The sequence below is a fragment of the Antennarius striatus genome, chromosome 2 (genome assembly GCF_040054535.1).
Source record: "Antennarius striatus isolate MH-2024 chromosome 2, ASM4005453v1, whole genome shotgun sequence".
NCBI classification, from domain to species: Eukaryota; Metazoa; Chordata; class Actinopteri; order Lophiiformes; family Antennariidae; genus Antennarius; species Antennarius striatus.
The window spans coordinates 18,069,799-18,084,915 of NC_090777.1; the positions used below are offsets into that span (position 1 = coordinate 18,069,799).

General features: G+C 38.8%; 1 protein-coding gene across 1 annotated transcript in view; it reads left to right on the forward strand.

Moving 5' to 3' along the window:
* Positions 1-15,117, forward strand: part of pex14 (peroxisomal biogenesis factor 14) — a 58,000-nt gene that overhangs the window by 29,664 nt on the left and 13,219 nt on the right. Inside the window, exons 4-7 of the mRNA XM_068334336.1 lie at positions 5,717-5,839; positions 8,842-8,927; positions 10,513-10,615; positions 14,734-14,831. Coding sequence (XP_068190437.1) covers positions 5,717-5,839; positions 8,842-8,927; positions 10,513-10,615; positions 14,734-14,831 — 410 coding nt within the window. The remainder of the gene's footprint in view (positions 1-5,716; positions 5,840-8,841; positions 8,928-10,512; positions 10,616-14,733; positions 14,832-15,117) is intronic.

Here is a 15,117-nt window from a genome sequence, read left to right on the forward strand (position 1 = left end):
TGTAAGACAAGGCGAGGACGATCGATCAAAATAATCCAGTGTTTTATAGTACAGTTTGTGTTGAAGTCCTCATTAATAAACAAATGGTGAATGCTGAGAGGGGGGAGGAGTGGTGACAGACCGATCAGAGGGTAAATGAAAGGTATTATCAATACTTGTTTGTAGTCTTAGACTTTTGTTTCCTATGACCAGCAGGAATAACCAGCGATGCATGTAAATGTGTATTCACCTTGCTTGCTATTTTTCATGCCTTTTAAATTGAAATGAAAAATCATGTTATTGAATTTAAAAAAATAAAATAAACTATGGCATACCAATGGTTTTGGTGGTGGTCAAAGTTAAAATATCTTCTAGTCCAAGTAAAACTTACAAGTAAACATTGAGTAATATTTTGTATGACTGTATCTTCACATAGTGAATGGAATTTAAATTGGAATCCTCTGAATAAGTAGGACAGAAATAAAGATAGTTAAGCTTGAACTGTTGACTTTAGTGTATTTTTGTAGGTAAACTGAACAAATGATTTTGCCCTCAGAATACAGGAAAACAACCCCATTTTCTAAAAAATTTCCCGGGGGAGGCCCCCTGGACCCCTCCACGCCCCCCACGATGAGCATTGGTCGTCCGCGCGCTGCACCACTGTCTTGGACACAGAGTGTGGCTTTTTGTGGCTTACTCAATTCTTTTACACGGAGCCACAGTGGCTTAGTCATACTAGCTCCTAGTGCAAGCCCAGAACAGGATGGATAGGCTCAGGAATGAGTACATCAAAAGGACAGCACTTGTTAGAGGTTTTGGAGATAAAATCAGAGAGGCCAGACTGTGATGGTTTGGACACGTCGAGAGGAGAGCTAGTTAATATATTGGTAGAAGGATTTAGAGACAGGGTTAGAGGGAGGCAACTGAGGTGAAAAGCCGAAGGGAGAAAAAGATCAATTGAGATATGATGTCATACTATACCACATTTTCTTTTTACTTTATACTTTGTTGTAAACTCCGCAGAGTTCCACTATCCAAAATGCCTTGCTCTTACTGCACTTTATGTCCATGAAATATGTATGATACTTTAATGCAGATTTATTTTGGAACATCAGTTCCCATTGTAGGTCTAAGCAAGAGCTCAATTTGCATAGGGACATTGATCTCAAAGAGATAAAGATGAGTGAAAATAGGGTAAAGAAACCCTAAGCAAAAAGTGTTAGAGTAGCACTCCGAGATACCCATCAGATAACTGTTATATAGTCATACAAATGTGAACCTTGAAATTCTGAACATTCGTGTAGAATCTCCTGTGTTGCTTCAGGAAAATGGTTTGCAATAGTCTTTCATTTTAATATACAGGTATAAGAAGCCTCACGACAGGATGAATGTAAATAATGTTTCGTATTCTCCAAAGTGAAGGTGCCAAATTAACAAACGTTTCATTGAAAAAATTGTCACTTATTCTCCATGAAATTTCAATGCATTAATTTAAAAGAGTAACAGAATTTGATCTGTTGGAAATATGTCTCTAGGATTGGTCTTTTCTGTTGTAACTGAGCCTTAATAGACGTTTGTCTATAAAACACAGCAGGCCAGCACAACCCCTGTTTCTGTGCCCAACATCTATCTATCCTCTCAACCTTTCGACCTACAAACTTAATCATTATACTTCTCCCTCCGTCACCGCAGCAAATGTGTCAGTCTTAATTTCTAATTCAGTTTAATGCAATATTTATGTAAATACTTGAGGATTTTACTCTATATTAACAGTCAGAAATGTCAAAGCACACATAAAATGAAACAATACCATCTCCCAGTGGAGTAGAATTTAAATTGGAATCCTCTTCTTGCCAGTACTTACGTTGGACGGCTGATGAAGGAGAAAATAGGCCCCACTTTGATTGCATGTTGCAGAATCTTTACACAAATGTCTCACTTGTGCATATTATTTCTCTGCACATTTATGCCCTAATCTACATTGATGGATGCTGCTCTGGTTACATCACTGTTTTTTTCCCATAGAAATTTTAATTGTGTAGTTTATTTCAATGTTTGTTGGAAAATACAATTTTGTTTCTTTTCTACTTTCACTTTCGGAGCATGCATTAGCAATTATGCAGTCCAAGAAGTCTAGCTGTCCTGGAGTCCATGTTGAATAAACTGGCTGAGATATCGAAAGATTGTCACTTAGATGTAATATGTATGAGTTAAACCCAGATTTTTTTTTTCTTGCAGGGAAGTGGGAAAATGAATTGCATTTAAAGCCATTTTAAAGCAATCGGGGTTGACTTATTGCTTGCCAAGATTAAGTAAATTTCATTGTATTTGACTGAAATGTGATGTGCTACAGTCTCATTTAGTGAATTGTTCCATCTATGTCCTCTACAATTAACGTATTTAGCCTCAAAGAGTGCTGAGGTCCCATTTTGGCACCACCATTTTCTCAAACATTTAGCAGTTACATACATAATTACCTCCCAAAAGGAAGGGAATAAAGTCAACAACATTTTCAACATGTCAGTTTGACCACAGCTCCTGAGCTGACACCAGTCAGTGGCTCTTAGATTACAAAAACTGAATGCAGTTTGACAGAGAAAGTAAAGTACACAGAATATTCACACATTTTTTAATGTAAATTCAGAATGTGAAATGGACAGTATATTCATTGTCCGTGAGACATAAATGATACCTTGATTTGTTTCTTTTTTATATTGTCCCAGTTGTTACTGAGTTGAATAAATAATACTAATAGATTTCACCCTGAGTGGAGGGGCCAGTGATCGAGGGTCACAGGAAACACAGGTAAGCTGTTGGTCTATTACCATAGCTTCTATGAAGGTAAGGGTAAGGATAAGGTTCATCATCTCAGATATGCTGTTTATAAGCGGGGTTATGTGGCTCACCTCTCGGACAAAAATGACAATGACCAAGGCCTGCAGAGAGGGTAAAGGGATTGATGTGGTTATAAATTACTCCACGGCGCCACCTAGCCTAGGCCTTGCCTACTTTGTCATCAGTACAAGGTGATAAAGCAGGGAAATGAGAGCAGAGTCCCTCTTTTTTTAATACATAAATGAATACTCTATGAGAGTGGTCATTATTTAGGGCACCCTAGTTTCAAGCAGTTGTACCAAATGACATGTACAATCTCTCACCAGCGTAGACTGTGAAACACATTGAAGTTGTGCTCAATTTTTTAATAACCCATTGACCTCCATCTATTTATGACCCCTGTCATGCAATTTTTTTTCCAAATACGATATTCAAAATGTAAGTAATTTAAACTCAAGGGCAACTATATAATTCAGGTCTTGGAGAACAGTCAAAAAAGGCATTCACCTTTTATCATCCAAAATATTTTAGTAAGCAATTTTTATAATTGGTTGTCCTGCCTAGGTGCTGACCCATAAAGTCCAGAACTGACAGAATTGGAGAAATGGATTTAGTGTAAGAGCCTTGCTGCCACTTTGCCCTTAAAAAATACTGAGGGAATAGAGCCACTGAAAATAGAGCTGTAAATAACCTGACGAGCAATGGGTTTTCCTTTAAATAAATACCGATCAGGTTTATGTTGAAAGACAATAGAAAACGTAGCCCAGATATGCAGTTTACAGTATTTATAGCTGTAATATCGAGGTGCCAGCACCGTAATTTCATGCCCCAATGAGAATGGCAAGGTCAAAGTAAATGCTTTGGCTGAGCATCTGCTAATACGGTTACTCATAAACAGGCAGTGTGTGTATCAGGTGCACCAAATAATACAGTATAATGAAATACAGAATAGCTTTCCATTATTGTTCTTTTTTATGGTGTCATCATTAGGTGTAATTTATGTCTTAAAAAAATTCATCTCCCCACAGGACAATCTGAAATGGGGGTTCATGGGTCACTCCACAGGTTTTGGAACCCATAATAAATTTCACAACCCTGTTTTTTGTCTTCTCCTTTTAATATGTAAAACTCAATTTAACCTTGGTCTCCTATTTTGGATCTGAGTTCTCTTTCATTTTCTGTTGTTCTCACACCAACAATGAACGGATCAGAGCATTCAACACAACTTGGCAAGCTGTATAATTTTTTTGATGCAAGCTTTAAAAAAAACTTTCATTAGCTGCATTAACAACATCAAAGATGCTCAGTTGTTATGTACATATATTAAGCCTGGAGTATTAATACAAATTAAATTTCAATGTGAAAGGAAAAACCTGAAGCATGTTATTATTTCTTCTCTTTCTGTGAAACCTAGATCACAACATCACTCAATAGTCTGCCACCGCGTAGTCTCCTGTGGTCAGATGAATCAGGACTCCGGGGACACATTATTGCTTATTTTACAGTGCAGTCTGACTGCACAAACTCAGCGCATGGTGCTCACCACTTCCTGGCACTCAGGACTTGTTGTAGACTACAGACTGGCCAATATTTGCCTTCAATTATTCAAAAATTTTCATGGCTATTTGATGTACCTTAAGTATTTAAATATGTGGCGCAGAGGACTTCCTCTTAATTTAAGATGTGCAGTACATTACCAGAAGATTTATTTTTCGTGTTTGATACCAGAATAGATAGGGATTTCTGATATAGAAAACTACATTTCAGATTTGATATTCTATCACACCAAATAAAAAGATATTCAAACGTGAAGAATCATTGGTTTGATGGTACCCAATTGAAATGTATCCATTTTCTGTTTAATGATTTATTATAATGCCTAAAACAGATGATGCCATATGTCAGGAAAGTGACTGATTCCTTTCCAAATGTTCAGTTTCTATCAAGAGCTTATTCTGAATTTGTGTAAACTCTGTTTATCCTGAGGGAACATTTGAAGCAAAGGGCTCTCTAATGCAGGTTATGTTTGTCATTAAGGAAGGCTTATGCCATAAGTTGGAGTAGACACCCAATGAGCAACACTTAACATAATATGACTTGATCAGACATATTTTTACCATATTGTAAATCAACATCTAACTACTAAAGATACTAATCTTGTCACTCCCTTGTAATAGTTTTGCTATAAATTGCTTGATTTGTTTGTAGTTCATTTAAAGTTCTAATTATTTTCCTTTGTTTTGGGTACAATCCTTATTAAATGATGAGATACAGCATTGGCAGCATATGGTGCCTGAAATAAAATCCTTTCTTGTCACAAAAGGATATGTTCATATTAGACTTTTTTCTCTTCTCCCTTCTGATTCCCCATCAGGGAACCCTTTGCAATTTAATCATCGCTAAAATCATTAAAAAGATCTGAAGATTAAATTATATTGGCATTTGCAAAATTATGTAATACATTTACATTACAATGAAGAAATTAAAATAATGCATTTTAGCTGTCTAGGGTGTACGCAATCTTCACATGGGAAATATAACTGAAGAAGTGGACAGACTTATTTTCTTTGCCTTTGGTGGCAGTTAATAGGCTAGCAGAGTTTCAGATTTCATTTTGTGAACCTTTTCACACTATCCTCCTGTGATACATATCTCTAAAACAGAAAATCCCACTGGAATATCTGAATTATAAAATGAAAATGTATTTTTGATAAGAGAGTGGGTAAAATGGAATGAAGATATGATATGTTTTCTCTGAACTGTAGTTAAAAGATTTGTGAGGTGCTTGAGAAGTATTTAAGCATATATTGTTGTAGCCAAGTAGCCATTAAGATTTTCGCATTAACATGCAGTCACTTAACCTACCTCTGAAATATCTTAAACTTGTGTGTCTTATGTTCAGGGCTGACGGATGAGGAGGTGGAATTGGCTATCCAGCGCTCTGACAGCACGGAAGTTCTGCCTCTAAACCCTGTGGGTGCCTCTCATTCCCTCTATACACCTCAGCTAATTCCTGCATCACACAGTAAGTGCAAACACCCTTTTCCTCCCTTTGATACATTGTGCATACACATAATATTAATATTTAAGTATGCCATCTCAACTGAAAAGTCAAATCTAAACCTCTTGTCCAGGTGTGCCGTTAGAGGTGTTTGCTGTTGTTTAATTGATTTAGACCTGCTGAACTGGAATATCTTGCAAAACACAAGGAGGTTTACAGGTATTACTTACATTGTTTGATGCCAAGCAGCATTTGCCATGGTTGTGAATTCAGATACAGGGAATATGACAAAAGTATGAAGTCTCTTACCATTTTGTTCCAAAGGGTTCCACCCTGCCTAGACCCCACACTGCAACTTGTATCTTTATTACCACAGGGGGTTATGAATGCTGTCCACTGATTTACCAATGCAGAATGAAGTCCGCGTAATGCTTAACCTATATGACAATGATTCCAGATATATTCCACCCTCATTTATTACCACACTGTCCTTGACTCCCCTGGCATCTCATGTTTTGTAATGAAAGTGATGTTGATGGGATGGCCATGTAGTTAGGAAGACTCGTGGCTCTCCGTCCATAGTAGGGGGTTTTATATCAAAATGGCTATAAGGGAGCCGCATAATGAGGTGAGAGCGGGGAGTCTTGTATGGGGGGTCATGCTGAAAAGAGGGGGCTACCTCCCTTTGATGTCCTTGTTATGGGGACGGTGCATGGGGACCCGCATCCATCTCTGTCGGAGTAATGGATACTCTGATCTCTATTTTCACGCTGTAGAAGGACAGGAAGGCCTCCACTGAACCCAATAAATTTGAGAGGAGATTGGAAAAACGGGGGATGGAGACCACAGTTCCACAGCTTAAGTGACCAAATAAAAAAAGGAAGATGGCAGAGTGGAGGTGGTACAGGAAAAGGGAGAGGGTGGGTGTGGTGATGTGGGGTGTAAAAGAGCAAGTGAAGACCTCTAGTGATGCACCGAGTCTTGTTCAGGGTCAACCTCCTATTCCAAGGACTCCCAGGGCTTTGAGAAGCATGGTATTCTGGGATAACTGACAGTCTATTGCAGCTATAATGTTGATGAAGACCCAAATTTATGTGGTTACCATATGGATGCTGGAGAATGATTCAAAAGTTTTGATATGAAAGGTTACACTTTTATCCCTGAATGCAGCAGTAGCAATGAAATGTACCCTTGAGTTGAGAAGAATAAAATACCGTTCACCCTGAAACTATATTGTATAGTCCAGTATGTCAGTGTGTTTCCTATTTTATTTGCATGTCAAATCAGACAAGTGGTAAGGCACAAGATCAATCTGGTTTATTTCAAGCCAGTTAACATGTACCGCACAGTACATTAAGAGAAATCAGACCTCCAATATAATATCACTGGCCCAAACTTTAATAAATGTCCCTTCGTTTGGGCTCAGTCAAAGTAAATTATAGAAAAATAGTATTTTCTTCCAGACTTTTTGTTGTTTAGTGACATTTCCAGTTGAACACCTTGTTTGTGTGGGGAGTTTCCACTTTGAAAGACAGCTGGCCTACCCAAATGACAGCTTACACAATGATACATTTCACAGTATCTGTCACTCAACGCAACAGTCATTTTCCGAACATACAAACACACACTTACATTTTCAGTTGCTTAAAGGTTCATACAAAGACATTGTATTAGGCTCCTCCCGAAATAAATGGAAGACAATAGTGTCCTTCCAGGAAGAGCAGGACAGGATCCTTGTTTGCTCCGTAGACCTAACATTTCTCTGTCTGGCAATCTGATGAATGAGGCTGGGTTTGTCAGTTACCAGGAGAAACATATTTGTCTGACTATATTGTGCCAAGTGTAATGTTTGGTGGGGGGGTTTTGAAGTGGGATTGTTTTTCGGGAGTTGGGTTCTTAGTCCCAGGGAAACAAACTCTCAATGCTTCAACATCCCAAGAAATTTTGGACAATTTCATGCTCCCAGCTTTGTGGGAACAGTGTGAAAATGGCCCCTTCCTGTTCCAACATGATTGCCCACCAGTGCACAAAATAGAGACCCTAAAGATATGGATTAGTTTGGTGTGTAGTAACATTACTGTCATGCATCTAATAGAACTCTTTTGGAATGGATTGAAGCAGAGACTGTGAGCCGGGTCTCCTTGCCCAATACCACAATCTAATCTCAAATCTAATCCAAATGTCCTACAGGAATAATGGTCCTAAATTCCCATAAACAATTACTAAACCTTGTGGAAAGCTTTCCTAGAAGAGTTGAAGCTGTTTGAGCTTCAAAGGATGGTCTGACATTGTATTGAATCCTTTGCCGCTCAAGTTCGTAATCGTGTGAAGGCAAGTGAGCAAGTACCTTTGGAAGTAGTTTATTTGTTGAAGTTAGCATGAACAGCAAGGGTTGGTCCATCTTGCCTTTCAGTGCGACTTCATACTTGAGACACTACTGATAGCTGCCACTCTTAGTATGCTGTCTAGTAATTAAACATATTTAACTCAGAAAACATCAAGTAAGTAAATACTCTTAAGCAAACTTTTTTGTCAAACAGAATAGGAGCATTCATATTCTCAATCCATGTTTGCCTATTTTTTTTAAACAAAATACAACAGTATTTGCTTTTTTAATTCATCTGAAAATGTATTTGACAAAATAAAATTAAATAAAACTTTTTTTTATCTTTCCATAATCATCTCTTGTTTGGTTGAAATAATCCTGAGTTCATCAATTAAGATATGAGTACTACAACAGACAAAAAATTTGACAAGGCTCATTTGACAATTTAGGCTTTCTCTAAGCCTTACTATATTGAATTGAAAATGAGGTATATCTGGACTGGTTGGGAACATACATAAACAACATATCAAATGCATAAAAAATTCTCAGTAAAAATGTTGTCTGTTTTATTGATCAAGTGACTTGTTAGGTCTTTATTTTTTGGTTTCAGTTCAGGTTAATGCACTGTACTCATATGATCAGTGCTTAAATAAATCTGTCTCAAAAATACTTTGCTTAAGTGAGTGATCTTCCACTTCAGGTCCAGCAGGCTACAGATTGAGAGACTACGGTGCCCTCACCATCATTATGGTGGGCATCGCCTTTGGCTTTCATCAGCTTTACAAAGTAAGTACTATCTTTTAGCTATTTTAAAAGATAATGGCTCTCCAAAACTTGTTTGTCATGCTTTGCATTCTAAAATCTGTCAGCACAGCATCTCTGACCACAGATTTAAATTAGTCAGTTTATAATGAAATACTGGGCCAGAGTAGAAGGTACCTATTCAGTATGTTAAGTCACTCTGGTATTGGTGTTAATCTCATTCTACTTTACATTAAACATGATCTGATTTGAACCCCATCTTTTTTTACTCTCACATCATTCCTTTTGTCAGATATTTATTTTTCCTTCAGCAAATATAGTCACTAACAAATTGCACAACCACTTTTTTGACATCCTCCTAAAAATAATCACCCGGTTTTTATCGGGCTTAGCAGCCCTTGAACATGAGCTCATGAGGCCCCTTGTCCCTTGTGACATTTATCCCATAGTGGTTGTTAGTAGTAGTCTGAGTGGCATGTGGAAGCCATTACTCTCATTTTAGAGGACAGGAGCTCAGGCAGCAGGCTTTTCTCCTCTGTGAGTGTAAGAAAGAGAGAGCATATCATGTACATGCATTCTCACCTGACCCTTATGCATCTCAAAGTGCTGAACATGCACATTCGGGGTCTCCCGTACCCAATATCTCTGTCCACACATTCTTCCTCTGAAGAATACACACTGTGCCAGTCCACTGTTTTCTTTCATATGGCGCCCTGCCGCTGGTCACCTGGGAGGTGGGATTCCCCGGCGGGATGGCACAGGTTGCTGTCATGTCACTCGAGCGTAGCGCCAGTCGCACCATATGTCCAAGCTTCTGTCCATACTTTATTTATGTTATGGTGCACCTTGTAAACACCACACTCCCAGACACCCACTTATTAATTACTGTGTGTTGACACTCATTTAATTGTTTTCTCTAAAATGTGTTTAATACTTGTGCTGTTGTGGCCCAGACAGCAGGGAGCTGCAAACAGGCTGCGAGTGCTGAAGTGATGTTTGCTCAACTTTGAAACAAAACAAAAAAAACGCTTCTGGTGGTCATATTCACATTTGATTTCGTTGGATTATTTCAGCTCTAATCACACACTAGGAATTCAGTCATTTCAATTCAGCTGTTTTATATTAAGTGGCAAAGAGATGATTAACAATTTGAAGCGTTAAAACAAATGATTAACATTTGTTTTATTATAGTTAAGGCGAATCATTTCCTAACTTCATTAACAAATTGCTTGCTCTATAAAGTTTTACAAAATTTCAAAATGTGTCTTGAAATATTTTACAGTGAATATAAAATAGAAACAGCTAACCCACAGTTTTGTTTTTTATACTTGATAAGCAACTGAAATAACAAACTCATTATCAAAATAGTTGATTACTTTTCTAACCTTCTAATGGCTTCAACACTACATCTGTGCACATACCCGTCAGTTGCTTGGATACTCGAAATGCGTGCACCTAATCAGGCCGTTAAGACAATGAAACACGTGTCCAATAAAAACAATGGAGTCTACTGCTCTACTGCTAAGTGGAGGTGGCTCTGTCTTTTTCTCATCTTTCTGTTCTTCCCACCAGAGAGAAGTGTAATATTGTGCCATGCTTTTAATTACAGAAATACATCCTTCCCTTCATTATGGGCAGCCGAGAGGACAAGAAGCATCTGCAGAGGATGGAGAGCAACATTGAGGCAATGAGTGGCACGCTGACACAGACAGGTGAAGATTAATATCTTCATCACTTTCTCGCTCCTTCACATTTTCCCTCATTTATCTGTCGCCAAAATCGGGGGGCCCCGCACGTTTTTAACAAATGACGCTGCTGTCATTTCGCTTTAATTTGAAATTGCTTGTTTACTGTCAGGCTCTGGCTCAATTAATTACGTTTCGCTGAAAAGCTCTTAACCTCGGAATATTAATGAGGAGTTGGGAAATGACAACTTTTCTCTACCCCCCCGCCCATCCTCTCTCTCTTAGTCCCCCCTCTCTCCATTTCCCCCCCTCTGCACCAACCTCAACCCCATCCAAATCTCCACCATCATCATGATCCACCCTCCTCCCCATTGGCGGTGAGAAAGTTCATTTTAATTTTCCGTGTGTGTATGGGTGTATACACATCTGTGTGTAGGACGTTCGTGCTACATGGCACTATGTGGTGTCTGAGCTCAGCACTGGCCCTGGTGTGATTAAGTGCATGGTGACAGGTGCAGCTCCCATGTTGGACAGGTGAGGAATCACAACCTAGCTGTCAGGCAGGAAGAGAGAGAGAAGCAGAGTAAGAGTCGCTTCCATAGCTCTTTTGTCAGAATAAATAAAAATCCAGAGAGGGGTAAATGAGAGAGGCACTCTGAGAACATTTTGAGAACATTTTGGTCTATTAGCAGTGGTGTTTGAACTGGTGTTTTGTAACCTGAAAGTTGAAGTCCCTTAAAGATTCATGTCTAGGGAAATGAAAAAGGTGCAGTTCAAACTACTGTAATACTTTCAATACTTTCTCAGATGCTATTAGATTAAGTTAAAGTTAAAAAGCTCAGTAATGTGATATGTAATAGACTTAGTCAAAACAATAAAGCAAAAGAAAAAAGTAAATAAAGTAAAAAAGAAAGTAGTTTGTTGACGATGTAAGTAGCATGGTATCTTGGGAGTTGTCATATTTACTGTTCAACAACCTCAGTTGCCAATGAAAATCTATCTGTCATGACTCAGGCAGAAATGTTTATTCTCATTACGTTCAGTAACATTTACTGACTTGTTTCCTCGTTGTCCTCCTCAAATTGCAGTTGTACGCAAATAAAGGAAATGCCCTGTTACCTTGAATAAACTCACAGGTTATGCTTGTTTTGATGAAGGAAATGTTTGGGATAATGTAAATACACAGATTCTACATAAAATAGATGTGGGTGTTTTAAATGTTACATGGTATGCTCCGATGAAACAAATATGAAGCACAAGGTAATGGCACATTGTATCAAGCATTAAAAGTCATTCCAAAAAGATGATTTTGGAAAAAAAAGAAGCTTTGGGCTGATGTAGGCCAGTGTTTAACTTGAAATGATTGAAATCTGTGTGAGAAAACACACATCAAGGTAAAAAAAAGTTCACTTTAGGAGTATATTGTGCCTAATGTGTGTTAGAGCACATGGTTTTTGTCAAAATGGCAAATATGTACATTTTCCAGGTTTGGTAAGAAAGCGATAAGTTACTGTCATGCTTTTTGTTATCAGTGGTTGTGAGCTGTGAACAGACAGAGGAGTGAAAACAAATGTTCCTTTCAGAGGCTGCACTCTAACTTGATGACCATGTCAGTTTAAATACAAGCGTCCTTTGTTTGATCGTCCCTTCATTTTCAAATTAAAACAAATTAAGTGTTTCAGTTTACAGCGCCTGTCACGGATCAACACAGTGTGGATGAAAATATGGCTGTTATCATTATATCCAGTCACACCCGTGTTTTCTGTCTCGCAAACGTAGGTGGAGGACAGCAACTATGTGAGATTGCGTGCAAGGTGTGCCAACCTGAATCTGATTAACAAATATATGCTCTTTTATGGTCATATTCTCCCAACTATGCAAACATGATTCCTCTGGCTATTTCACTGCCCGTTCTTGTTCTTCTTATCACTATTTGGATATATACTGTGCCAACTGCCCTGCTTTGTTTGTAGGTGAAGACAGGATTTCATTGTAAGACTTCACTTGTGTTTGCAGGACTAGGTGAACAAAAACAAGGGTCTGTCTTCAGCCAGTCTGGGGAACTAATTTGCTATGATTGCCATAGCCAAACTGCTGTTGTAGTTAATGACAGTTGGGGAGAGGGGTTGCTATTACACTGGATTTTTTGTTCATCTGCTGTCCCTCTTGATCCATCTCTCTTTCGCTGCACTGACTAATAGTGACTCACTGCCTTACTGCTGCCATTTGGTTGAATCTTTTTTGCTAAAGTTCATATTTCTTTAGTGCTGCTTGCAATGAGGTGGTGTATTATTTTTTGAACGGTAACTACATTAGTATCTCTCGCAAACCCCTTCTCAAGAGTAGGTGCCTTGATTCCCATTATGATATGCGTACAAATTCACACAACAACTAATAGATGGATCTTGGAAATCTTTCAGCAGAGCCAGGCTGGAACAGAATTGCACGACTGTTTGGGCACTCTTTGTTGGTGGGAGCCATATTGGTGACCAGCTGGCCATTAAAGGATGAGACAGGACTGGACATATGTAGTGTACATTATATAGAGGTATTTACTGAATAATTTACTGAATACACAATGGGCACCCTCCTCATAGCAGCTGCAAGCCTCACACATCATCTCGTCTGAGATTTTCTCTCTGCTCTTGCTCTTTCTCTCATTCCCTCTCTCTTTCACACACACAGACCCACACACACGCAGGCACACAGACACTTTCTGATTCATGCTGGGCCAAAGTCATTGATTTCATTATTCCTGGCTCCATATCTATGATTGCTGGACATAAGAAGTTAAGCATTTTTGTAGTATGTGACGGTACAAATTCGTCAAATTTGTGTTTTGCTGAATTGGCTGAAAAGTGGTGCCAGTGGTAATTTAGGGGGCACATCATTATAGGCTTGTAGACTGACCAACACATCTGGATAAGCTGTTTTGTGGCAATATGGAATCAGAAACTAATAGGCAAGCGTCTGGTTTAGTGTGCACACCCTGTTATGGTAGCACCTTTTTTTAGGCAGGGATGGCCATAGTATTTTTGTTTTATTGCCTTCTTCAGACATGCTGGTCACACTGCATCACAAACCGAGTAACAACCTCAAACAGTTTGCACAATGGTCTTTGGCCTCTGCTGATGATCCTGCTCAAACTCGTATCCCATAGGATTTTGCAACCATGAAAAGATCAAACATTTCAGCACCCCACCCATATTGATACAACTCCACCCATTTAAACACAGGTGTCACTACAAGATATTAGCTTCTTTGAAAGATCAAATATTTTGTCTGTTTTGTTTTCTGTCTTTTTCTTTTAAACAAAACACAACCTTCAAGCCAGGCTCTGTCTTTTGTCCCAGCCTGGGTTAATGCGAGAGGAGGGTTCTTTACATCCTGTCCAGCCAGCTGCAGCACAGGCTTTTAACCATTGGCCTGACAACCTCAGCAGTGGGCCGCCACAATATCTGTTGATGTTAATCCTATTAAGCTTGATTTAACACTTTACACGCCCATGATTTATATGAATGTTTATTGGTTTTCTGTAATATAATCAGCTCGGGGAAACTTAATGTATTGTTTGGTAATACACGCGTGACTGGAAGCAGGGGGCAACAAACTGTGCCTGGTGTTATTTGAAATCATACACCCTCGTCCAACACCAACACTTGAACTAATTCAATCTTCAAAGTCAATGGAAAAAGAACAATATTTATTAGGATTAGGGGGGACATTTTGTCTGGCAGCCTCCTCCCAAATGAGAGCCTTGTTTTTTCCTTTGTTGATCGTTTGAGGATTTAAGATGCATTAGAAGGCAGTGTCTGGGTGGATAATGGAAGGTTAGAGACTATTATTTGATTTAAGTTCAGGCACTAGAGATTAATATCTCCATCCTATGTGCCGACCCCCATCCCGCTTTGCGCACCATCAACCTCAGCGTCTTGGACGAAGAAGCTGTGACTGAAGTTATCTGGTATTAGCGTTGATTATAATTCTTAGAGGACACCTTTGATCACTGACACAAGTTGAGTCTCATCAGTTCTGTCACTGTCTTTGCAAAGGAAATATTCAGTTTAATGGGACTTATCACACAGTCTTCTCTTTTTTCTGGTTACTTTGAAGCATGCTGAGCTTGCTTCTGCTTGTCTCTACAGTTGGTCAGCTGCAGCAGACCCTGGTCTCTATCCAGGAGCTCCTAAACCAGCAGCAGCAGAAGATCCAGGAGCTTTCTCAAGAAATGGCTACAACAGAGGTAGCTCATCAGCAACTCTACACTCACCTACACAGATAATGTCAGTAAAACCTCTGATCTTACTTTTTTTTTTTTACTATTTCATAACCTCATTTTACAGGCAACAATTTTAAGAGGCTTTTAGCAGTTGTATTAATTTGATTCTCACTTAATCATGAGCTGAAACAAATCATTGAAAGCCCGGTATATTTGATAGACAGATTGTAACTTAGAAATCGCCGAAGGAAGCTGGTAGGTGTCTCCAGATTGATGAGGACAGGGAAAAGATTCTCTCTAGGCCTCTGTG